This window comes from Notothenia rossii, assembly GCF_949606895.1.
Source record: "Notothenia rossii genome assembly, chromosome: 1".
Taxonomy (NCBI): Eukaryota; Metazoa; Chordata; class Actinopteri; order Perciformes; family Nototheniidae; genus Notothenia; species Notothenia rossii.
Genome location: NC_136912.1, coordinates 11,688,714 through 11,713,389, shown reverse-complemented (window position 1 = coordinate 11,713,389; position 24,676 = coordinate 11,688,714). Strand labels below are relative to the sequence as shown.

At 39.0% G+C, this 24,676-nt stretch overlaps 2 protein-coding genes across 2 annotated transcripts in view; one reads left to right on the top strand and one right to left on the bottom strand.

Annotated features, from left to right (window-relative positions):
• The window catches only part of aimp1a (aminoacyl tRNA synthetase complex interacting multifunctional protein 1a), a 10,222-nt gene extending 3,517 nt beyond the window's left edge, over nt 1-6,705 (bottom strand). The window contains exons 1-5 of the mRNA XM_079691377.1: nt 6,548-6,705; nt 3,764-3,894; nt 2,823-2,936; nt 760-1,049; nt 131-192 (exon numbers count right to left, since the gene is read on the bottom strand). Coding sequence (XP_079547503.1) covers nt 131-192; nt 760-1,049; nt 2,823-2,936; nt 3,764-3,894; nt 6,548-6,549 — 599 coding nt within the window. The 5' untranslated portion in view covers nt 6,550-6,705. The remainder of the gene's footprint in view (nt 1-130; nt 193-759; nt 1,050-2,822; nt 2,937-3,763; nt 3,895-6,547) is intronic.
• Nucleotides 6,706-6,931: 226 nt separating this feature from the next.
• tbck (TBC1 domain containing kinase) overlaps nt 6,932-24,676 on the top strand; it is a 50,193-nt gene continuing 32,448 nt past the window's right edge. The window contains exons 1-22 of the mRNA XM_079693421.1: nt 6,932-7,086; nt 7,853-8,073; nt 8,213-8,285; nt 8,613-8,727; nt 8,824-8,897; nt 9,881-10,022; nt 10,153-10,213; nt 10,305-10,366; nt 11,140-11,201; nt 11,500-11,648; nt 12,451-12,589; nt 12,685-12,784; nt 13,229-13,278; nt 13,396-13,525; nt 14,467-14,565; nt 14,665-14,727; nt 14,813-14,939; nt 15,437-15,487; nt 15,578-15,661; nt 17,997-18,082; nt 19,844-19,880; nt 24,378-24,539. Coding sequence (XP_079549547.1) covers nt 7,881-8,073; nt 8,213-8,285; nt 8,613-8,727; nt 8,824-8,897; nt 9,881-10,022; nt 10,153-10,213; nt 10,305-10,366; nt 11,140-11,201; nt 11,500-11,648; nt 12,451-12,589; nt 12,685-12,784; nt 13,229-13,278; nt 13,396-13,525; nt 14,467-14,565; nt 14,665-14,727; nt 14,813-14,939; nt 15,437-15,487; nt 15,578-15,661; nt 17,997-18,082; nt 19,844-19,880; nt 24,378-24,539 — 2,059 coding nt within the window. The 5' untranslated portion in view covers nt 6,932-7,086; nt 7,853-7,880. The remainder of the gene's footprint in view (nt 7,087-7,852; nt 8,074-8,212; nt 8,286-8,612; nt 8,728-8,823; nt 8,898-9,880; nt 10,023-10,152; nt 10,214-10,304; nt 10,367-11,139; nt 11,202-11,499; nt 11,649-12,450; nt 12,590-12,684; nt 12,785-13,228; nt 13,279-13,395; nt 13,526-14,466; nt 14,566-14,664; nt 14,728-14,812; nt 14,940-15,436; nt 15,488-15,577; nt 15,662-17,996; nt 18,083-19,843; nt 19,881-24,377; nt 24,540-24,676) is intronic.

The window sequence follows — 24,676 nt, the reverse complement described above, 5'->3', positions numbered from 1 at the left end:
TTCAACGAAACATTAAATCATTCTCAAATTGGATTCAATTACTGGATTAGACAAGAACGCCTTGTCACAAATGTAGCTTGTAATTCATGGAACTTCGTAACACACGAAGCTTCACATAACGTGTTCATACTGAGGCCCGGAGATCTTGAATCTATTAGGAGGCCGATATTTCTGCCTTACATCCATCATCACCTGATATTGGGAATTCAAGTGGAAAACGTGTTTGGAGAAGTTCAATTGAGTTTGTAAGGACAGAGCACAGCATCTGTCAGACTGAAAACAGTTCAAAGAAAAAGAAATCAAAGGACTGAATGTATCCTACCGGGATCAGAGGTCACATTATGGCTTTAATATTGTCCGTCTTGTAAAAACTAATAACGAAATACAGACACACATGTTACTAAATGACATATCTAGAGGGGTTTAAAGAGGCCCTATGCTTTTTGGGGGGTTTTCCCTTTCCTGTTGTGTGCTATATAGGTTTTGGTGCATGTAAATGGTCTGCAAAGGCTAAAATCCCAAAGTTCCCCTCAGAGGGTATTAGTCTCCCACATACTCCCCCCCCCCCCCCCTGCCTGAAACGCCTCCATTGGACTCCTTTGTTTACTTCCATAACATAATGACATCACTATGTAACAATTGCACTTCTATTGGCTAGCGTTACAACACATTGTACGTGATAGACTAAGGGGCGGGACATCTCTAAGTGGTTGACGGAGCCGGCCAGCTAACCAATCAGAGCAGACTGGGCTCTGGTTTCAGACAGAGGGTGAAAAGAGGTGCTGCAGCACAGGCAGTATAAGAACAATAAAGAGCTTTTTGAACACTAAAGCCTGGTGACATGTCACAGTAGAGATATAAAATACAAATATGAACTCGACTGCAGCCGCTACCTTTTTTCTCTGGCTTCTTCTTTTTACCCTCATCTGTGGGAGGGGGGCTCTGGACAGCAGCAGCAGGGGAGGAGGTAGTTGCTACAGAGGGTTTGGGAGGGGTGGGCTTCGAACATTCAACACTGTTGTCGCTCGATGGCATGGGCACTGCCAGCACTACAAGAGAGAACAAATGCAAAAAAGTCAGTAGAAATGATTAATAATAATAAGTGGAGACATTTTCCAAACTATCTCGCATAAAGTTTTCAAAAATGTTGTGAAAGTATGAAAAGTTATGATCATAGCTGTGAAAGAGGTCCTTTTCATAACAAATACACAAGGTGAACTGTTTCCTAGTTGCCCCTTTTCACGCACAGAGCTGGTTGCATCAACACTGAGCTTTATTTACACACCCAGTGGGAGGACTGCTCTCCTGATGCAAACTGTTTGGATGGGAAAATGACACAGTGTTCAAGTTGATAGAAACAAGGACACGGAGCCCTAAAGGAGGGAACAATGTCCTACAAAAGATATAACCCCTCATTTCAGGCGCCTGATGTTCGAGTGCCTGCAGGTTCTAGTGCCTGAGTCTGAAAAACATCGGTCTGCAGACGCACCACCGATGCTTTTAATTACCCTAATTCTATGTTAAGACCCGAGATCAGGACCTTTCGGGTTTACCTTGGAATTATGGGTAACAACCTCTTATACGCCTGACATTCTCCTTACATTTTCACGTTATGTTTTTGACATTGAAAACAACTTTGTACACACTACTGTATATCACATTCTTAATGATGCTTGCAGTGAGGTCATATGGTCATATCATATGAAATCCTTTCACTTTGGATGCATGCATCCTTCAAAACATTAGGAAATCGACATGAAAGTTAAAAAAGAAGATACACTACTGAATATGTTTGTATTAGCTATTAATTGAATGACAATGTGAAAGGGATTGCTAAAAGTGACAATCCACAGAAATGGATCACCTATCAGTCCCACTTTTATTACGTTTTGTATTCCTCTTACAGCTCACAGTTTTGCTTTCTGACCCCGAACCAGACTTGCTGAAGGAAACAATGAAACATTTAGTAGCTAAAGAGATGAATTAGCTGGACAATTTGCGCTCATGTTTGCATTAACAACTTCATGAGGTGATAATATGACGACCAATATAAGCCCACAGAATGAGTGCACCTCTAATTTCTGTGGGTTTGAACAATGCTTGTTTTCAAACAGACTTGTGTTCAACTCTAAAATGGTGTTGAGGCAAATTTGACACTGAACTTGAGTTTTTATCCCTTGGCGGTAGAAGTGTACCAATTCCCGATTATATTTGAATCAACAAAAAAAAAAACGAATCAGCGATGCAGACTGACATTCCTTTGAGAAAGATTTATATTTATCCGTGTTTTGATTAAGCTAACGAATGCAACTTAGAAAGAAACGCCAAAAATAAACATCCCAATTAGTTACAGTGTTTGTCTCGGGTGAATTCAAACGCATTCCTTCTACGTTCCAACACCAACATATTGAGTCCTTTAAGATTTGCTTATTTCTCCCAGCCCCCCCCCCCCCCCCCCCCCCCTTATCACTGGAGTATGTTTCCTGGAAAACATGAAATGTTTGTTAGTGATCAGAGTGGTTGGTGTCAATGTATCCGACACAGAAATAGCTGACATGTTGTCCTCATCACCCTCATGGGGAGTCTTTCAGCACTATGGTTGCTTAGAATAAAAACAAAAAGAGATCCGGTTATAATGGACAGAGGCGAGAGTGCACAAGATTTTTCCATTGATAGCAGAACAAACGATGCTATAATGTTCATCAAATGTTTTTAATGTCACATAACCGCTTCTATGACTGGACATCAAGATGTTTTGAAAAGCAAACAAACATTAGGACTACAATGCAAGTTTTCTTTTCCGTGAATTGAACCCTACATACCTCCTCTCTTCTTTTCTTTTTCCAGCAGCTGTTTTTTGAGATCGTCAATGTCATTCTTCAGTTTGGCATTCTCCACCATCAGCTTCTTCTCTTCTCTGACACTGGCCTGGACGACTGCAGGAAGGAACATTAACGTCAGCTCTCAGCACTGGAAAGGGTTTTCACTATCCCACAGGACCTTTTAAGAACTGCTGAACTAGAACAAATATAATATTGACTAAAATTAAGTGGCGTATAAATCTACAGTGAGTCTCTTTAGGACTTAAAGAAGCCATGATTTGTACATTGAATTAAAAAAAATAGTCCCATGGAGTCTAAAATTATATTTAAAAGTGTATTATTTTCCTTTTTGGAATGATATTGCTTGCACCCGCTGTGCAGGTCAAAACGACTGAAATAGAAACTCACTCATTAAACTTTTTTTAAATAAGTTATATAACTCTACCTTATAGAAAAATGCAATATATACAAAAGTACTTATTTATTAATTAATTTAAAGCCAATAACAATGTGAATTTAATGCCTAATGTATGAGATATATTTGGCTAATTCAACTTCCTTTTTTCCCCCGAGTTACGCCTACAAATACCTTGGAATCACCTTCAGAATGACAATCCTTGTAAATTTAAGAGGCAGTTTCCCAAAAACTGGGGCTTCAGGTTTCTCAAAACTGCTAGTACTCCTACAAGGATTTCACACTTAAATTATGAGACCGTGAATATGCAGGAAAGCAGCTTTTCAGCCAGAAATGAATGCCTCCTACAGCCAATACAGATATTTATCAGATACCTCACTTCCTCACTTGAGCACGGCAGAAGGGCTTTTTGAACAGAAAAGGTGTATAGAGAGACATGTGTGCTATCTTAAACCTAGATATATATTTTGTAAGACTGTGGCTTAATGAACGGGCCCTGTACAAAGCGTGTGTGTGAGTGTCTTACTGGCTTTCTCCTTCAGCAGCAGGACTTGTTGTTTGAGGTACTCGATGATCTGGTCCGCCTCAGACGCTCGCTGCTCCAGCCTCAACAAGGGATTGTGACCTGACATCTTGAACAGCGAGCGAGCTAAAAACCTAACGAGAAAAAAAAAACACAATTCAACAATCTTAAAACTCCAAAACAAAGAAATGCAAAAGCTGGAAAATATATTGAATTTAATACAATTTCAACTTGATGAAATACAATCCGTAGGGGGTCTTTGCTTTTGTTTTTAAAAGGGGGTACATGTTGATGCTTTACGCACACAAGTAGCACAAAGACTTATACAGAGCCGTATACCTATTCAATCTTATTTTAAGTTTTTCTCAAGTGACAATGAACATGTAAAAAAAGAGATGGTAAGTAAGTAAGTGCTATGCTTAACATGTTTGGAGTTACAAGGTTTGCATTCCAGTACAACGCCACCACAAACTACAGGCTCTGAAACGACCACGGAGTAAAGTCAACCTCTGTCTGACAGTCTCAACAAAACCTGAACATCTTAATTATCGAGCTGGTTTGTTTTGCTAGGCTGCCCCATATGACAGCATTATATTGTACAGGGGTTTCCTATTTTCTGAAACATATCATTATATATATTACTCATTATATAATGTCGTTTTGGGACGTTGCCAAAAGTGACACAATCTGATCTTGCGTGCTAAGACATATTCATGGTTCCCTTCCATGATATCAGAAAATAAATAAGCTAAATTTGAATCAAAAATGATACCATTTGAATATTTTCTGCATTATTTCAGTGAAGGAAAACCTGATTGGTGGCTCGATTAGTTACAAGAAAAACGTAAAAAACAAAACAAAGTATTGCGTCTTCCTATTTCTTTCATAGTAAGAAATTCCAAAGTGACATATAGTTTATCCTTTAAACCACAGTTAACATCAACATCATTTGTTTTTGATATTAAATTCAAAATGATCCACTCTTGGGCCACTCGACCCAAACAGGGTAACGTTCCTTTATCATTTTGAGCTGGGCAAATTACTTCTTGCCGAAAGAGGAAAAGAAGGATTTTTACGAAGCTGAGGCATGGAGAAAAAAACGTCTTAATCATATTACAGGGAGGCGCTGCAAAACAACAGCTGGCTCGAGATGAAAACAAAATGTTAAGGGATGAGGAAATTAGAAACACAAAAGAGCTGGAGTTGATAAAATCAAGGATCAAAGCATTGCTTTTGGAGAAACTGAATTGATTTAAACAGGCCCAGTGTTGGAGTAATGACAAGACCCACAAAAAGGCTGATCTCATCTGGATAACCCCAGAAAGGGATTCTGAGGCCGAGGCTCGGTCGGCAGCATATAAACATGACATGGTTATTTTAGCTTTTGATTTCAGATGGAAAAAAGCAAATGTGTTTACAATGTTAAAGTGAAAGAGACTTTCAGCAGCCGTCAGGATGAAATGACCTTTCTAGGCTGAAAGAAAATCAAAGTGTCTTTGATTCGTCTACAAAAGTGCGACTGTAAACAAGTGTACTGCGCTGTATAGGGGACAGCTGTCACCCAACTGGAGAAGGCATCTGCATTATCAGTCTCCTAAAAATAGTCACGACTGGATAGCTGAGTCATAGCGCTTTTATTAGCCCAGCAGACAAACATTTTATGTCTACATCCCCTTTCAAATTACAATATCAAAGCCAATACTGCAGAGATCAACTCAGAGTGAACAGGTGGTTTGAGTCAAATCTGTTCCACTTTACCACCATCTCCCTCTTGTATGTAGCTGGTATGAGAACGACCCACCAGGATACAAGTGTTTCCTCTTTTCATGCTTTATTCCCATAGTAACAATATACTGTAGGAGGATACTTCCCTACCTGTCTACTAGCCAGACCATTATACACGCAGACAAAGCAGGAAGCCAGCACCACCTTAAGGCATTAGAGGGACCTACACATTTAGACTTTACAGAAACTATGCAAGGAGTAGTCTTTAGCACCAGATATACTACATTTAAGTATGTTTTTAATGCACGGGCAAAAATAAGTAACAACTGAGCAATAAATTGAGCATTATTATAGTCAATAATAAAACAGCAATTACTGTCTCTGTCTGCATAATAAACTGTTAAACACCTGGAAACATGACAAAGGAGAAATAGTAACAAGACATGGTGCCTGCCTTCATGATCTGGTTACGTATCTGTTGATAGTATAACATGTCATTATAATCACCATTGTCCTCTGCAATATTTTCTACTACCTTATTTTTTTTAATCAATAAGAGGCATGGTTATTATTGCACAGACGTATGTATTTAGAAAGGTGCCAAAATGTTGGATCTCAGACAGTCAATTCATTCATAACAATATATATTACGCATATAGTACAACTGAATATCTGTATAAGGACTTATATTAATACTGGCTCCTGTTAACATGACCTATACTGTATCTAGAACATAAATAAGAGATTAGAACATGCAGTCATTTGCAAACCACAGTATTAAAACAAATTGACATGCCAACCATACACATAAATGGCTCCTACAACAATCTTTTTACAAATTGGAGCACTTGGATTCAATGTGATTTGTAGGGAATGAAACAATATTTTGTATTTAACATTACTAAACGTGAAATTGAAACATGTTGACTTTATGCTAACTCTCATGTAGCTAGCACCAATAACCTAACTAGCACCACGGTTGTTAAGGTTAGACGTTATGGACGGGTTATGATCAGTTAGTAAATGCAATGAAATAAAAACACAGAGATTTATGAAACTTACATTAACTCTGAGCAGCTACCTCTACACGTTTCAGAGGAGGAGGGGGCTTGACAGTTGCTAGTCCTGCTAACGTTACATTAGCTAACGAACAGACAGGCAGCTAGCCGCGGAGTGGCTGAATCAGGCCCCTTGAGTAGATCTCTACAGTATGCGGATGTAGCTTTTATATTACTGACTACCATCCACTTGTTCTATAGATCGGATATTGTTACAGAATATAATGAGGTGCCTGTATGTAATTACTACAATGGTCAAATAACTTTTCCAAAAATACGAAAAAGAAGGATTGAACAATTACTTTGTTAAGGTGTTGAATTAAATGTGTTTTATTTGAGTAAATATATATATATATTTTTTTTTTTGGTGCACTGCTTTGTCGAACTTTGTCGCACACATATTACGTCGTTGATCACGTTCAGTCAGCTGTTCACATCACATTGCAGAGGCAGGAAACGAATTCATTTAAAACATTTCAAATCATTTAATCAATATTTCCAAGTGTATTCTGCTGACATGGCAATGCAGATTTTGCATTAAACGTGAGTAACGTTATACTTTTTCCGGGGGTGTTTTCCACAGTGCATAGTTTGTTTACTATCCGGTCCAAGGGGGATGTTATTATTGTACTAAGCTAACTGTCACATTTACACAGTGGGGTTAACTGCAGCATCGCTATGTACATTGTGGCTGAAGTCGATATAAACATATTGTATCCGTCACATATCTTACTTGTTCCATTAAGGATTTTGCATTAGCCAGCGTTAATAGAAACATGTACAAGGTTTGAATTAATATATGATTCACCATAGTAGTGTTGATGATCACAATGTTCCCTTCATTCATAGTTATACTCAATGGCTACTTTATTACGTTCACCTGTACAACTTAATGCAATCCTCAAATAAACTGTTCTTCAGTCAATTCTACTTGTGTAATGCCTATAACATTAGGCCTTTTTTTACACTGTCATAAAGGTGTTATTTAGATACATTTTTAAGCATTGAAGTCATAGCTATTTAGTTGTGTTGTGCTACTGAACTGCACTGCACTCCTAATAACCTGCACTTTTTAATGTATAAAAACAGATTATAAATTGGTTGAAGATAATAATGCAATGATATGATGATACAAAATGATAAGACCAATTTAAATGTCTCTTAACACTATTAGGCTTTTTTAAACTTTGTATAACCATAGAATAAATAGCAGAGCTGTTGTGTTGAATTCAAATACATTATACAGATGCTACTATAATGTGCCCACTTAAACTTATCATCACATAATATTCATTTATTAATTCAACAGATCTTTCCCATTGAAACCAAGTGGCGAGATGAGGCCCCTGAAAGACGCCCAGCTGGGAGCCTTCACCTTCTTTGCCTCAGCCCTTCCTCATGATGTCTGTGGGAGCAATGGCCTCCCTCTCACCCCAAACTCCATCAAGATCCTGGGACGTTTCCAAATCCTCAAAACCGTCACTCATCCCAGACTCTGCCAATATGTGGACATCTCCAGAGGAAAACACGGTATTTAGATACCAATCTGATGCATTTTCACTTCACATTTTATTGTAGAGGTTTAAAATAAATACTCATATTATAAATGAATATCAATTCATCATTGCTAACTCAGTTTTTATTTGTGTTTCTTCTTCTTGCCTTACAGAAAGACTGATTGTTGTTGCTGAACACTTTGAAAGCAGTTTAAGTGATTTCCAAAAACAGGGGAAAAAAGCCAGGTGGGATTGCCATTAAAAAATGTCAAAACAAACTATTTAAAAGTAATTATAATACACTGTATCTGATGAACCAATGTTGTTTTCCACCTTTGTTATCACTGGTGAGCAGCTATTGTTAAAACCTTGTAGTGCTAATACAATAAGTTATATATGATGGTGCACGGTAATACAATGCGTTCACCGTGCCATCTAAAGGCTGATGATAGGTTTGCATAATATGTTTATTCAAACGTCTAATAAGTAAACGTCTAAAATAAAAAAAATGTAAATGAAATCTTTATCATTACAACTCTGTTTGACATACTGCTGTTTTTGTTTCTGTAATAGCTCAGAGAAGGTGCTGCAGGTAGCCTATGAGCTCCTTGAAGGTCTGGACTTTATGAACAAACATGGCATGGTGCACAGAGCCCTCAGCGCACACAATGTGCTCATGGACTGCAAGGTAAAATTGAGCTTTTTAATGTACGTCTCACTTAGTCTTTCCAATATGTGCTTGCAAGTAACGCTGTCACTCAAATGTATTGTTTTTTCTTTGTAGGGGAATGTCAAGCTGGCAAAGTTTGGCCTTTATCACATGACTGATCATGGAGCCGATGTGGATTTTCCCATTGGGTACGTCTTTGTCTCCTCATTCATCACAGGGAAAGGTCCAATGGTGCTCTGGTATTCCTCAACTGCTGGGATTGAGCTATGTGAGCAGTCTGTTCAGGGTCAATGGATCACTTGTATCTGTTTGCTGTTAGTTGAATCATGAAGAAGGCATTGACCATAACATTGATGCATAATCGACCGTGCTTTTTTCATAGAAAGCAGCTTACGGGGCATCAAAAGAGCTTCCTGCTTTTGAAACTCTAACAGATTGTTGGGATTTGATCCTAATCCAAAAGCCCTTTTGCCCTGTCAACTATCTCTTTGTAATATCCTTTTGCAGGTTGGAAAGGAATGATGGCACATGCCCGTGACTTCCAGTAAAACATCTGGATGGAACATGTGATAAATGTGTCAAAAAGCTATGCAATGAACATCAGTTAATGATGAATAATGACAGAAAGGTGTGCAATATCTTCACCCTATGGGGCGGCAGTAGCTCAGTCTACAGGGACTCGGCTTTAGGAACCCGATGGTCGCCGGTTCAAATCCCCGTACAAACAAAGTAACAAGTGTTGTCTGGTAGATTTTGTACTGCGACGACCCATTATTCAGACTTCTTTCCATATTGATGCATTTTCTGTGTGTTAGTCAAGAAAAGTGACAAAAATAATGAATTAATAATTAGAATTGAAGTCCATTTTTTTTTTTTACAATTTTTCTTTATTATGTTTAGTATTACTGTTATTAATGTCTTTTTTTGTCTTCGTTATTATTATTGTATTATTTATTTGTTTTATCATAGTCGGGAGAACATCCTATATTCATTTGTAGTATTGGACATAATATGGAAAGGACGTTGTAGGAAGTGAATCAAACAAAGCTCTATGGTGTGATGTTTCACCACTGCACAGTTTTTTTTATGACAGAAAACTGTGTATCTGAGCAAATGTTTTTTTTGAGGTGTCACAGTGATGTTCTCATCTGCTCTGTGAACATGACCTCAGGTACCCATCATACCTCGCTCCAGAGGTGATCGCTCAAGGCTCTTTCCACCCCAGTGACTCCTCCCATGATGAAGCTCCTCTGCCTTCAGGACCCAAGACTGATGTCTGGTCTCTTGGGGTTTTGCTGTTTGAATTATGTGCAGTAAGAAACCTTCCTAACCCTCTTCACACAAGACAAAGACATCAATACAATATATCTTTTTGGGTTTGCTTGAACTCACATTTTATGGATAGTTTTCCCTATTAATTCTGATGCTGTGACTTAATTACAGGGTCGGCGACTGCTGCAGAATATTGAGATCAGTGAGAGGTTGAAATTCATTCTGACCTTGGGTGAGTAAAAAGGACATTATTATTGTAATTACTTAGCAATATACTCTCAAGCCTAATTAAGCTCACGCTGTGATACGTTTGTCTTTCTCAGGTTGCATGGACGACATTGTCACCGTCCTTGCTGAGGAACACGGCTGTCTGGATGCCATTAAGGTAAAGCCAAATCCTTGGCTGCCTCGATATATAAGTCAATTAGATAATCTTCATGTAAAGACATTTTTAATGGTACTTTTAAGGAGATTGGTATTAGCCATTATCAGGAAATGAGGTTGCAGTACTTGCATGGCAGTATTATATATATATATATTATAAAAAAGGAGAAGGGCACTCTGAGGCAGATGTTATAAGTGGCATAATGTGTGTATCCACCCTGTGAGTCAGTTCCAAAATGTAATTGGTTCTTCCTTGGCCTATGCTACACCCTTTCCCCAAGTTCATTAAACTTGAGCATGTAGTTTTTCAGTAATGCTGCTGACAGACAGACAGACAAACAATAACAAACAAACCAAATTGAAACAGAAAACATAACTTCCTTGGCAGAAGTTAAAAACCACATGGGCATCATTAGGGATCAATTTGAAAGGTTTTAGTATCTCTAAACGGATATATACAGGGTAAAACAATACCTTAGTTAAGCTACTAATACCAAAACAATACTTTAAGCCAAATAATCTGAAACAGCATTTGAAAAATTGATGGATAGGTGTTGTAGGTGTTTCTAAGCATTCTGTAAAAGCTAATGGGTCATTCTCATGTAAGCATGGTCTATGTTACTAACCAATCACCAGAAATTATTATAAAAACAGATTTCATATAGTATTTTATATTTAAATGAATTAAATCAGATATTTAGACATTTGTTGTTAGTTTAAATGCGACCTGTATGTTTTTTGTGTACTGTAGTTAATTAAGGTTTTTCTTTACAGGAGCTTCCTGAGAATGTTCTTGAGTTATTAAGGAAGTGCTTGACATTTCTTCCATTCAAAAGGTAATTACAGCCTTTAATATAATTATCTTGTTGTTGTAGGACATTGGCCATTTAGTTTCCAAAATTTTTTTGATGCGGGTTATTAAAGACTTCCTGCAAAGGAGTCCAGCAAGCATGCAAATGAAATGATGCAAAAATACACAGATGTAAGTTATTGCCTGAAATTGCAATGAACAGTTTGATTTTATATAACTACATGTTAAGTCAAATGAGTCTTCAGTTAATACAAAATTATAACGTTAATGCACGCTCCCTGTTTGTGGCTATTTTGCTGTCATGACCATGTCCTTGTCCTCAGGCCGACCCCTGCAGAGCTGCTGGGAGACCCTGTTTTTAATGGCGTCTCCTGCCTCTATACGCCCTTCAAGAAGCCTGTTAGTCTCTTCTCTTCTTCCCTCCGCTGTGCACATCTGGAGCTTCCAGACGACATCAGTGACCTTTGCAAAGGTCTGCCCCAAATACACATAACATCACAGAGTCACACCTACACACTTTACACAAAGTCCTTCTGTCAACCCTCTTCTTTCTGGCCAAAACCTAAAAAAAAACATTTCTAAAAGCTGAATTGATTGTGTTAAGGTAGGTTACATTAAGAATTCTAGCAAGCAACTCAATTAAAGTAGCAGAAAGATAGAAGTAATGAGTGTAAAAGGTTTTAAGTGGTGTCCCGTGAGAATTGTCTTGCATAGTTAAGGAGTTTTGCATTTTGATATCGCCTATAATATTTAACCTCCACCAATTATATTGAGGGCTTAGTTAGTTTGTATAAGCAGGGGTGCACATAACTGGTACGCATGCGCGGCACAAATCTGAATTTCGTAACCTCACTTGTGTCACTAGTGGCCTTTGCGTACCTTTTACAAGAAACTGCACTTTATTTGTTAAACATTTAAATTCTATAACACATACTATTTTTAAAGCCCATCAAAAACGGGCAGGATGAAATACCAAAAGTGATCATGTATAAACCACCTGTGGGACGTGTTTTTGGGATAGGGATATATTATTATTATTATACACGTTTCAGTTCAACAAGATTCTTACACCTATGTTTCACAAAATAAACCACATCATTGAAATGTATGTTTTGTTAAAACAATATTCCGTTACCATACGAGTGAACATGTGTGTTAATGTCAGGAGAGGATTATAAACTTGATACGAAGGTGATCTTTTGATTGTGTGTGCTCTGGTGCCATCTGTGCTCATGGAGATGTGTTTACTGTTCTGTGTGTATGATTGTTATTAGACGATGATGAGGACTACCTGTCGGAGCGTGCCATAAATGAGGTGTACCATCTGTGGTGTCTGGCGGGGGGGGACCTGGAGAAGGAGCTGACCAACAAAGGGATCATACAATCCAAACCTCCAATCTGCACTCTCGCAAAGTACATAAAACACACACACATGCCGTGATGAATCCATCTGCTAGCTTTAGTTGATATTCACACGCTCTCTGTCTCCGTTTCTGCTCTTCTTAAAGCTTTGTCCTGGAAGACGGGGAGTCGTTTGGACAGAGAAGGGATCGGAGTTTCCTGCTTGATGACACAACAGTGACACTGTCTCTGTGCCAACTAGGAAATGTAAGATGAAAACCAGTCAGCAGACATTTAAAATGTTGTGTAAATGTATGTACTGGATCATACTGTGTGGTTGGGGTGCTTCTTTCAAATATGTTCGCACTTTCAAAACAAACAATCAAATCTAAATACTCTCTATGAACTTGTTTCTGTTCTCTTACAAAGGCAAGAAAACCCTTTTAATAACAAGTTCCTATTAACCTTTGCAATATTTGAAGTTAGTTTGTTTATCACACCAGCTGACAACTCCTTCTAAAAAAAGTGAATTGTTTCTGTCCAATATGCCTACGGTTTCGAATGCGGTTGATCCACAAATGTGGCATGCTTGGTTTATAGTGGGTGTTTTATTTATGCTATAAGAGGTTTCAAAATGCCCCCTTGAACAAAATTAAACTGTAATTGTGGATCCATCTTATGTTTCTTAAGCCTCTCTATCCCTTTTTCCAGAGACTGAGGGATGTAGCAGGAGAAGCCTATTACCCTCTACTGGAAGACGAGTAAGCCATTTTTATCTTTTAAATTGCCTCTTTCGCCCTCTCTTCCCCTGTCACAACTTCTCATGTCACCCTATCATTTATTTTGGCTCGGGTAATGTCATATTTCCTCTACTTCAGACAGTCAAGTCTGCCCCAGTCCAACAGCAGCAATGAGCTGTCGACCACCGTCAAGCTCCCACTTATCATCCGAGAGAGAGACACCGAGTACCAGCTCATCCGCATCATCCTCTTTGACAGGCTGCTCAAGGTCTGGGCTCCATTCTAATTCCTACACACATACACACACACACACACACACACACACACACACACACACACACACACACACACACACACATTGATGCTACGCTCATTAGCATGCTTTCCCAATTACAGTGAAATCCTAGATATGTCAGAGGCTGGTGAGTGTTTCAACCCTAGTTCTGGATTTTTAACAATTATCATTTAACCAGGTTACTTTCAAATTAAAGCTGGGTCACGTATACTCTGTTAAACGGGGAATTTTGGATTGTTTCGAAGTTGGGTTGAATCAGATACTTATACATATTTATTGCATGTGTCCTGAAGTAAATTGCGGGGTGCACGCCCCCAGTTTGGAGAGACAGACAGAAGGATAAGCAGCACTCCTGTGGCCGGGGGTTGCTAAAAGAAAGGCCTTCTCAAAAAACATCAGTATGCTAGATTTAGAATATTTTCACTGCTTTCCATTGCTTTCAGACAACCCTTATTATGGGCAGGGTACTTAAAATGTTTCTATGGTCTCACCAGATCCACCAGACTACATAAAAAAGACCCTGTCATTTACCAGGCTCAACACTTTGGTTGCTGGTCTACCACTGGCTCCCTCGACTACTTTGTTATTGTGTGATTTTGGTGAAAGGGTTAGTCTGGACTTCCAAAAGTTTCATAATATCAAACTTAAAAAACCATCATGGTAGGAAAATACAATTGTTTTTTTTTTTGTCAAGGAGTGGCAATTTATTTGATGGTAAGGAAAAAAAGTGATTATTACAAAAATATATTCTAAAATGTGTTTTGCTGCTGCCCCGTTCACATCGGTATATTGCAATGCTTCCAGGTCTATTTCTCCAAACTGGGGCTCACTGTAGGTTACACACTGAGTATCGAAAAGTATCTCAAACCCACTTCAAAACATCCAAACTTTTCTTTTTTATACTTTGCCCTCAGGCGTATCCTTACAAGAAGAACTTGGTGTGGAAAGAGGCCAGAGTGGATATCCCCCCTCTTGTTCGGGGTCTGGTGTGGGCAGCACTGCTGGGCATTGAGGTATAAGATAAATTGTAGTCTTGTGTTGAGACAAGATGCAGTTTCAGCATTATTTGTCTCTGGAAGCTAATCCTTTAAACCATTTTTTTATTTTAACAGGGTGACATTCAAGCCAAATATGAGAGCACTGACAAGGATACCCCGATCCCAACTGACAGACAGGTCATTTATTTGTAACCATGCATATGTAAAACGTTGTTTACACTTTTGGAATGAATTTAGCTTTAATATCTACTGTGTACCACAGATAGAGGTGGATATCCCGCGCTGCCACCAGTACGATGAGCTGCTGTCGTCTCCGCAGGGTCACATCAAGTTCAGGCGTGTGTTGAAAGCCTGGGTGGTCTCTCACCCCGACCTGGTCTACTGGCAGGGTCAGTATCTGCTGTTTCACTGAATGTGTTTTTTTGGTCTCGTATTTTGTTTTTCCTTCAGTATTTCCCTCCCTCTCCTTCATTTACATTATTCCTTATTGTAATATTCATGACTAGACACTAGATGGTGCTCATGTCACATCCTGTAAACTCATTTTTTACCCTCAGTTTTGTGAACATATATACGGAAGAGGATTAGGGCCACAGGAATTATTTTTTTGGGGGGATTTGAAAAAAAAAAGTTATTTTTTTGTTCTGAGAAAAAAGTTAGAATTCTGACTTTTTTCTCAGACGAAAAAAAAAAAATTCTTTGGGAGAAAAAAGTCAAAATTATGAGATAAAAGTCAGAATTCTGACTTTTTTCTCAGAACAAAACCAAAACTTTTTTTTCAAAAATCCTCCCAAAAATATAATTAATGTGGCCCTAATCCTCTTCCGTACATATACATAACAATTGTATTATAATTTTTTTATTTGTTTTCCTTGCTTTATTTCAGGTTTGGATTCACTTTGTGCGCCGTTCCTCTACTTGAATTTCAATAACGAAGGTAGGGATTTCAATTTAAATAGCCTATTGTTATAACTACGAAGTGCTTTTCTCTAGTTTTTGACTTCCTTTCATACTTATCTTTTCACAGCGCTGGCATATGCCTGCATGTCCGCCTTCATCCCAAAGTACTTGTACAACTTCTTCCTGAAGGACAACTCTCATGTCATTCAAGGTGAGATATCGTAGAACAAACACCTGTTGTGTCGACCAGTTATACTGCCTTGCTTTGTTTTGCACAGTAATGCAACACCACTTCTTTCTTAGTTTCTATGGATATAAATTACACACTCCATGTCTCTATCTCACTTGTTCTTACTACTCCAGTCATCCAGGGTTTTTGAGTTATTATGTTCAACTGCCACTGCAAGTTAAGTAATAAGTATTAATATGTTCAGAGTACTCTGGCTATGTTCAAAAACAAATTATCATCGCCTGGCTCGGAGCATCAGGCCGTCAGCTCGATGTTGATTAAATTCTGGCTACATGTTGTTTCTAAGCTGTGAAAACTAATTTCAGTCCGTCCTAATGGAGTTTGTAGCCGAGCCACATCATTTAGATAAAGGGAAACAAATGAAACTGCAAAAGCCTGCAGAGCAATGTCAAAAGCAATTCTTATGTGACAACAGCTACACCTCTTGAACTCTGTGGGGGAATGTGACTATTATCCTTTCTATCCACTGCATGATGCCCTGGAGAGCCGGCTAATGTTTATCCATCTGTACCGAGCCCCTGTTTTCATTTACAGTGTGAAGAATTGGAGCCCCGCATTACAGGGTTTCCACTGGGCATGTGCACAAGTCAGTTTCCAAGGTTTCAGTGGATTAGCCGTTTACCTGCAACATTTTGGTGTTTGTCTCTTTCCGATGATTTCTCTCTTATGGTTATTCAAAACACAAAAAGAAAAAACATATAACATATCATTTCAATTCCCCCCTCAGTCTCTTTGTTATAAAGCAGCAAATAGCTTCTTGTGATGATTTCTAAACTATGAGATGTCTTTTGCTTAATGATTCATATGCTAAATTCAATCATTTGAGAGGTTAGTGTGTGAATGTTTACATGTTATTTAATATATATTGCATTCTTAGCAGTGGTGGAAGACGTACTCGGGTCGTATAGTTAAGTGAAAGTAATAATTCGTGTAGAAGTACTCTGTTACAATTAAAAGCCCTGCAATTAAAATATTTACGAACCAAATCTTAAAGTACTCATTAACCAAAGTGGCCATTCTTTTAATAATATATAAAATATCTCTGGTTTATAATAAGTGATACATTCACATGTCTTATCATGATCATTTTACAGCTAGGCAAGGCAAGTTTATTTATATTGCACCTTTCAACACAAGGCAATTCAAGATGCTTTACAACAATGAAAGACATTAAGACAAAGGCATTTAAAAACAGTCATTAAAAAGAAAAGATAATAATAGAAACATTAAAAGAAAAAAGACATGAATAAAAAGTACATGAATAAAAAGTTACAGTGCAGTTTAAAGTGGACCTATCATGCTACTTTTGAATAATATAGTGTAGGACCATACCTATATAAGGCATATTTATACTTTTTATTTTTCAAAATACCAAACAGATCATGCATTTTAGCCATTCCTCATTTCGCTCAATTTAACACTGTCTTTTCATGGGCTGATTCTGTGAGAACAGCACCATCTGGTGGCCTGAAATATGTACTACAGCGTCTCCAGCGCTTTCGAACGGCAATGTCCGTGGCTGTCTCCTCCTGATTGGTGGAGTTGGCCCAATAGCCGTAACGCAACTTCTGTGACGTCATAGAAGTGTTCAAATCTGGATCAGTCTGTATCAGATCCGTTGCAGCCCCTTTTTTAGAGATTTGGGTATGGAGGAAAATAGAGAGGGTTGTGTTTTCTGACACTTGGTGAGTTCCCTGGAACACCGGGGACACATGTTCATGTATAAAAGACGTACAAAAGTGCATTTTGCATGATAGGTCCCCTTTAAGATATGAATAGTTCACACAGAAGTTCCACTTTACTGATGAACACAACGGCTCAGTTTCAATTAAAAGCAGCGACAAAAAGAAAAGTCTTCAGCCTGGATTTAAAAGTAGTCAGAGTTGCAGCGGACCTGCAGGTTTCTGGGAGTTTGTTCCAGATATTTGGAGCATAATAACTGAACGCTGCTTTAGCTGGTAAAGGATCACATATTTTTGTTTTAATGCCAGGTATTTGGATTTAATGTTTGTATTAATAATATAAACCTGCAAAAGTAACAGCCACTTATGTTGTCAAACAAATGTAGTGGAGTAAAAAGTACAACATGTTTTGGCCAGAATGAATGTAGTAGAAGTACAAAGTAACATGAACAATTCTCAAGTTAAGTCAAATTAAATTCTTGAGTACATTTAGTTCCTCTCCATCTCTGGTTCTTAGTATTGACTGCAAAGTGCTTGGTTGAGAAGAGTCTCAATATAAAGTTTTAAGCACTCAAGCTTTACAATGACCTCTTGCCCTTTTATCTGTTTTTCAGAGTACTTGACCGTCTTCTCCCAAATGATCGCCTTCCACGACCCTGAGCTAAGCAACCATCTAAATGAGATTGGCTTCATCCCAGATGTAAGTTACCAAGAGAGCAAGCGCCCTGACACACTGGCGACAGCAGACTGCAGAGGAGGGCACGCTAGGATAGCAGTAAAGTCTTCTACTGCAGGTTTACCTTTTAATGGAAAGTCAAGAAAGTATTCAGGATTCTTCCTCTCTGCACCAGGGCCAAAGAAAATGACCATCCATAGATCACCTTGTATATCCTTTCATTGTCATTGACACTTTTTGTTTCCATCATCCTTTCCAGAATGTGTGGCTGGGGTCATGCTCTCCCTATAGTCCACTGGGGATGATTTATACAGCGACTAATGTCTGCAAGGCACACTTAACGATTGTCCTCTGCCAGGCTTACATTATTTCTCTTACTCAGTGCCACTTCTTCCTGCCCTTCGCTTCCTTCCTTACAGCTCTGCTCAGACAGTGACAAGGTTAAAGTCTCTCCCCTCTCTGGGGTTTGGTAAGTGCGCTGATGAATGTGTGTCACCTATGGACCGGCCAATGGGACATTATCTGATGAAAAGTGGGATCTCTGTCATGGAGGAGTCAGGGTTTAAAGCCTCTTCCTCCTGCCTCTTGCCTTACAACACTGCAGCTTCTTTTTAAAAAGTGGAGCAAGTGAAGCGAACAACTGTAGCCTCTCTGTCAGTCTTTAAAATGTGTAGGAAAAACACAATTAAAGAAGATACTTTGGCTTAATGCCTAAATGTAACTTGTATTGCCTTTCCTTGAACAGATTGTCCCATTGGGTTCTTCCAATATCATCAGTTTTTACAGACTTTCAAAGAACATCATGCCTTTTTGATGCTGACCTGACACGTACTGCATGTACACGACTACCAGCATTGACTTGCCTTTCAAAGGGGGCTTTCATACGGCTGCTTTCATTGTTGGGACAGGATGATATTGGAACAGGCTTTGTTGTTACAGCTTGATGTCGATCCAAGTAATTAGACTTTTTTACAGACCATACATTCCTTTTTTTTCCTCTCAATAAAAACATTCAGATCTGTTCTTTTACCAAGGCAATGCATCCATCTGCTCTAAAAACGAAATGTCACTGCAGTAAGAAATGGATTTGATTTCCCATATCGAAGCATGGCTAGCTCAATACAGTTTGTCTTGTGCAAGCATGCGGTAACCACATGTAATCTTAGGAAATGGCGCGGGGTTGGATCCAGAAATGCCTGCAGCCATCGGCAGAGTGTCAGATTGCTCGTGGACCAGCGGTTTGATTCAGGCCATTCTCAATTTGGCCACATCTGCTCTCTTGGGTCTTCCATTTGCACCTACACTAATCCAATCTGGCTGGATTCGCAGTGCTGTGGAGCTGTTGAAATTGAGGCAGCGACTCGGTGCAGTGGCTCTGTCTCCTGGTCATTACTCCTGGGCAGAGGGGGGGGGGTCTTCTCGACAGTCACCGGCTCCTACATAATTAGCTATCAATTAACTGACTGAGATAAGCTCCAGCATCCCTGCACACTCTGCTGCAGACCTTTTCCTAGTAAATATAACAGAGCGTGAGTGACGGTTGCCAGCGTTTGCCAGGTGTTGTAGCAGGTGGCTAATGGTGCAGTGTGTGTGCGGTCTTTAATTCCAATTTTATGCATTTCCTCCAGGGAAAGTGTGTAATGGAGAAAGTGGAAGTTGGAGAGAAAGAAGGATGGATGACACGACTTGTATAATGACATTCATTGTTAGCTTTCTCCCCATATACAAATGAATGCTACATTATGTCATTAATGTGCTTATGTGTATTCTTTCCTTTCCCCACAGCTTTATGCCATTCCATGGTTCTTGACCATGTTTACACGTAAGTCGTTTTTCTTTCTACGGTGTGAACATGATGTGGCACTTAGCAAAACCTTTCAGAGGGCATTTCTAGTCTGTTTCATTTTGAGTATAAATAAAAGACTCTGAAGGTCAGTGGGCACAGTCTGGACCAGCTCTGAAGGTTTTTGTAGGTTTTTTTTCTCTTGACCTTTAATTCCGCTGCTAATTCATCCCCGTTCTGAAGGGCTCGGTTGCTCAGTCCAACATTACCTCGGATTTGAAGATCTTTTATTTATCCATTCTGTATCTAAATGAATACATTTTAAAATACCAACATAAAGCTAATAAGACATCTGCTCGCAGCAATTTTTCTCGTCTTTGTGGGAAAAGATCAGTAAGGCGAGTACCAGCTGCAAACATCAGAAATATGTTGACCAAAACATCTTAACTCGAGATCCAAGGCTTCTTGCTTTTTCTGAGCTTTTAACTACATCTCAGTCTACATCAGTGGAAAGTGTTTTCTCAGTTGTCATTGGTCTGAACAGGGTAGCCTACATGACAACTGACACACATTTCTACAAATTCATGTTTCACGTTCAGTCTTTTTAAACCATTGATACAAAGTAATTAATTGCATTTAATACTTTTACTCAACTTATTTATATCCATTTGCTGTTAAATCCTACTTCTTCTCCACTACATTTCCATACAGCTAGTTAGTACAAGTTACTTTCCAGAGATGCTAAATGCAAAATGTATGATACATTGTTATAGGACATAGCACTGTATATAAACCAATTTAAACTAGTTCCTTCTCAACCAACTCTATAATTACGTTTTGTCTTATGTTAATGCCCGATAATCATGACATAACATTTACATATCATCTTATGTCAAATTTATCATTGAATTTCTAGCTTAATTATCTGAATTCGTTGTCCACTATCGTCTTAACCCTCCTGTTGTCTTCGGGTCAAATCTGACCGATTTACTACTTTCATCAATCATAACTTTTTTGTTTTTCTTTCGATTGCATTAAGGCTTTAATGACCGCCATAAAGAAAAGGAATTAGTAACCATCCGGATCAGATAAAACACACACACACACACACACACACACACACACACACACACACACACACACACACACACACACACACACACACACACACACACACACACACACACACACACACACACACACACACACACACACACACACACACACACACACACACACACACACACACACACACACACACACACTCCAGATGTGTTCCCCCCCCCTTATGTGCCCATCCCCCCACATGGATCACACCTGGCACACGCAATACATGTTCAGTGTCTGTTCTTTGTATATTTATTGCAGTTTTTCATGTATACCAGTAGTCTGATACAATATTTACAGTTTGAAAGAGTGTTAAAAGAAATTTGGTGATGATTAATGGTTTTTGTGTTAATGTAATAGCAGTTAAAACAGGACCGGTCAAATTTGACCGCAAACTACAAAGCAAGGGGGGGAAACGAAGACAATAGAATTAAACTGACCACCTAATAAAATGGCGACTGCTGTTAAATCAAATATAAGTAAAGTGATTGCTGTGTTATCTGATTAACACATTGCGTAACACTGTTTAAAGAGATTTATTTCCCAAAATGCCAGCAAGAAATGGATGGTTGACATTATACTGTAGTGTTTAAAAAGCAAAGGTCCTTTGTATGCAGATACATCTCTGTACCAAGTCTCACGTCTCTGTGACGACATGGCAGAACTGAGTAGTAGACTTTACAGGCTTATTATTTTTGCTCCCTGTGAGTCAGTTTGCACCATTTCTTCATGAAAATACTGTCTAATAAGACTATTAATGCACTGAGTTGGAAAAGTAACACCCGGTTGTGCCTGAGTAACATTTATGAGATACAATGCATAAGCCATTGTGAACTTGGGGATAGCAGTAATCAGACAGCTATTTAAACAATTATTGATCACATTTGAATGATTTTACAATCAGATTATTTATTTTAACCTACAGTTTGTGAGAAAGAGTTTTGAGGTAACATTTAGAGAGGACTTATTTAGTATATCTAGGTCCATTGGTTGGATGTGCCAGACAAAATCAATTTCAAGCGCTCTATCCCAGAAATGTATGAATAAATGGCCTTTAGTAAATATGGATTTAGTACATTAGAAGAATACATCAACACTTTTTGGCAAGCTCTCCTTCCTCAGGAGAACCTTGAGGAGGGTGTGATTTATATAACTTATTATGCCCCTATTTATTAGACTCCTTTGTTTTTTATGATCTTGAGTGCTCTTAAATTGTGAACCACTTCTTGCTAATAAATCTTTCCCCTCCCTAATATAACTTAAAGGAGCACCTGTGGATGTAGAGGTCAGGATATACACTTAAAGGTTGTTTTTATAGTAGAAAAAAATGCACTTTTGGTAGAGTTATTCACTGTACCAAGATTTGTTTATGCATGCAGCACTGGGGTTGTAGAAAATAAGCAAAAAGCACTTCTCTAATAGAATCCATTACGATAGCCCTGCAGTGAGTGCTACATTTGTAAAGCATTCGGCTTCTGGTGAGACTTACCAGCTTGTATTGTGAGAGTGTTGATAAGTGCTCTATTCAGGGCATTTCTGAGAGCGTAGTTTGGGATGTTAACTCGGACTGCTTTATATTATACTGTGTTATGTCATCCTCACAATTTGTACAGGGAATACAACATTTCAGTTCAATCAAGTTAGAATTAGTTTTAGTGTCATTCATTCAAATCAGCCTAGGTTGTGGTGCTCAAATGATTTAAGTGCCCGCAGTTCTGTGATCATTTTTGGAAGTTGATGATGTCTACAATTGAAACTTTCCAAATATTTGAAGATGATAACATATTACAGATCCCAGCAAAAATTTGAGGTTTCATTAATTTATTGTGGAAACCTGTGATCATGTTAGAGCCCTTTTATCTTTGTTAGTAGCAGAGACAGGGTTTAATCCTTTTTTGGCTGGTTCTGAACATGCAGTTTGTCATTTCATAGCAGCCGTACACTTTCATCTTCCACAATTGTAGCGCTGGAATATGAGCAAATAGGTAAGGGTCACAGATCAATGATACAAATTGAATAATGTGCCATTAACCTCTGTGTATTCTAGGTACAGATCCATCATATGGTACAACTGCTTGAATAATGTTTTACCTTCTTAATGTTATTTTAGATTGTTGCTTTAAACTTTGCAAGTCGGCAGATTTACAGAACACAGCCTTTAATTTACATTAATTGTAGCCAAATTGATCTTGATCAGTGCTTTGCAGTGAGGTGTTTGTGACACACACACAAACACACACGCACACAAACACACACACATACTCGGACCAATCCTTGGGTGTAGAGTTTGAGGTGGTGTGACCCCTTTACCCCTCACCCTCCCCCTGAGGCAGTGTGTGAGTCCAGTATTCAGAAGGTGTGCCCCTCTGACTGCTAATCCCCAATCCAATACGAGACAAGGTTGGAGGGTCATCTTCAATTCACTCACTCACACACACACACACACACACACACACACACACACACACACACACACACACACACACACACACACACACACACACACACACACACACACACACACACACACACACACACACACACACACACACACACACACACTACCTGTCATTCACATGCACCAGTCTGCCCAGCAGAATGCTAATGTGGAGTGCAACCTCTGAGACATTTTTTGACCACTCCAGCTCCCTCAGCCTTACAACATTCAAACTGCACCCACCACACACACACACACACACACACACACACACACACACACACACACACACACACACACACACACACACACACACACACACACACACACACACACACACACACACACACACACACACACACACACACACACACACACACACACACACACACACACACACACATGCACACACACAAGCACTCAAATCTGCTGCCCAGCATCCACCATAACAAACCACGGGATGATATAAACAGGCGGACGGCACTGGCTCCCGTGCATTAATTTTAACAGGGTGGAAACATTACATTCATAAGTAATATGAGTGAAATGAAAGCTGCAGTGGGACACATTATCAGGATGTGGCTTTAGTTGGCTTGAAAAAACTTGTGCAGGTTCCTCGCACTAAAGCTCCTCAGCCCCCTGATGTTCTTCCTGTCATTTTAAAACAACACCCACCTAAAAACAGTTTCCCAGCTGCTTCCCCCACATCACATTTCCCTCCGAGCAATCTTGCCAATGCACAATACTGCTTGGTGAGCTTCCCATTTAAGAGCCATGTTAAGTAAATGCTCTAGCTAGCACATGCAAATCACACTCATTATGTAAAAACAGATTCTCTCTATCCCTCTACGTATGTGTCGCTCGCTAGTGTCCCGCTAACAGAACCCTATTGTAAATCCCTCCAGGGGACATGTCTTTTCAGGCACTGTCTTAGTCCGTCTTTATGTAAAATCTCCCTTTTGTTGTGTTTATTTTTATCCCACGCCATGCAGATGTGTTTCCGCTGCACAAGATCTTCCACCTGTGGGACACACTCCTGCTGGGTAACTCCTCTTTCCCCTTCTGTATTGGCGTGGCCATACTGCAGCAGCTCAGGGACCGTCTCTTGGCCAATGGCTTCAATGAGTGCATCCTACTCTTCTCTGACCTGCCAGGTGAGAATATAAGCTCTGATTTACATATTTTTTTTATTTACTAAGTTTTCCCTTTGTCCCTTTTCCAGCTGTAATCCAAACGTAGGCAAAATATTATAAAAAAACAACATCCTAACAAAATCAGATAAGGTGGACAT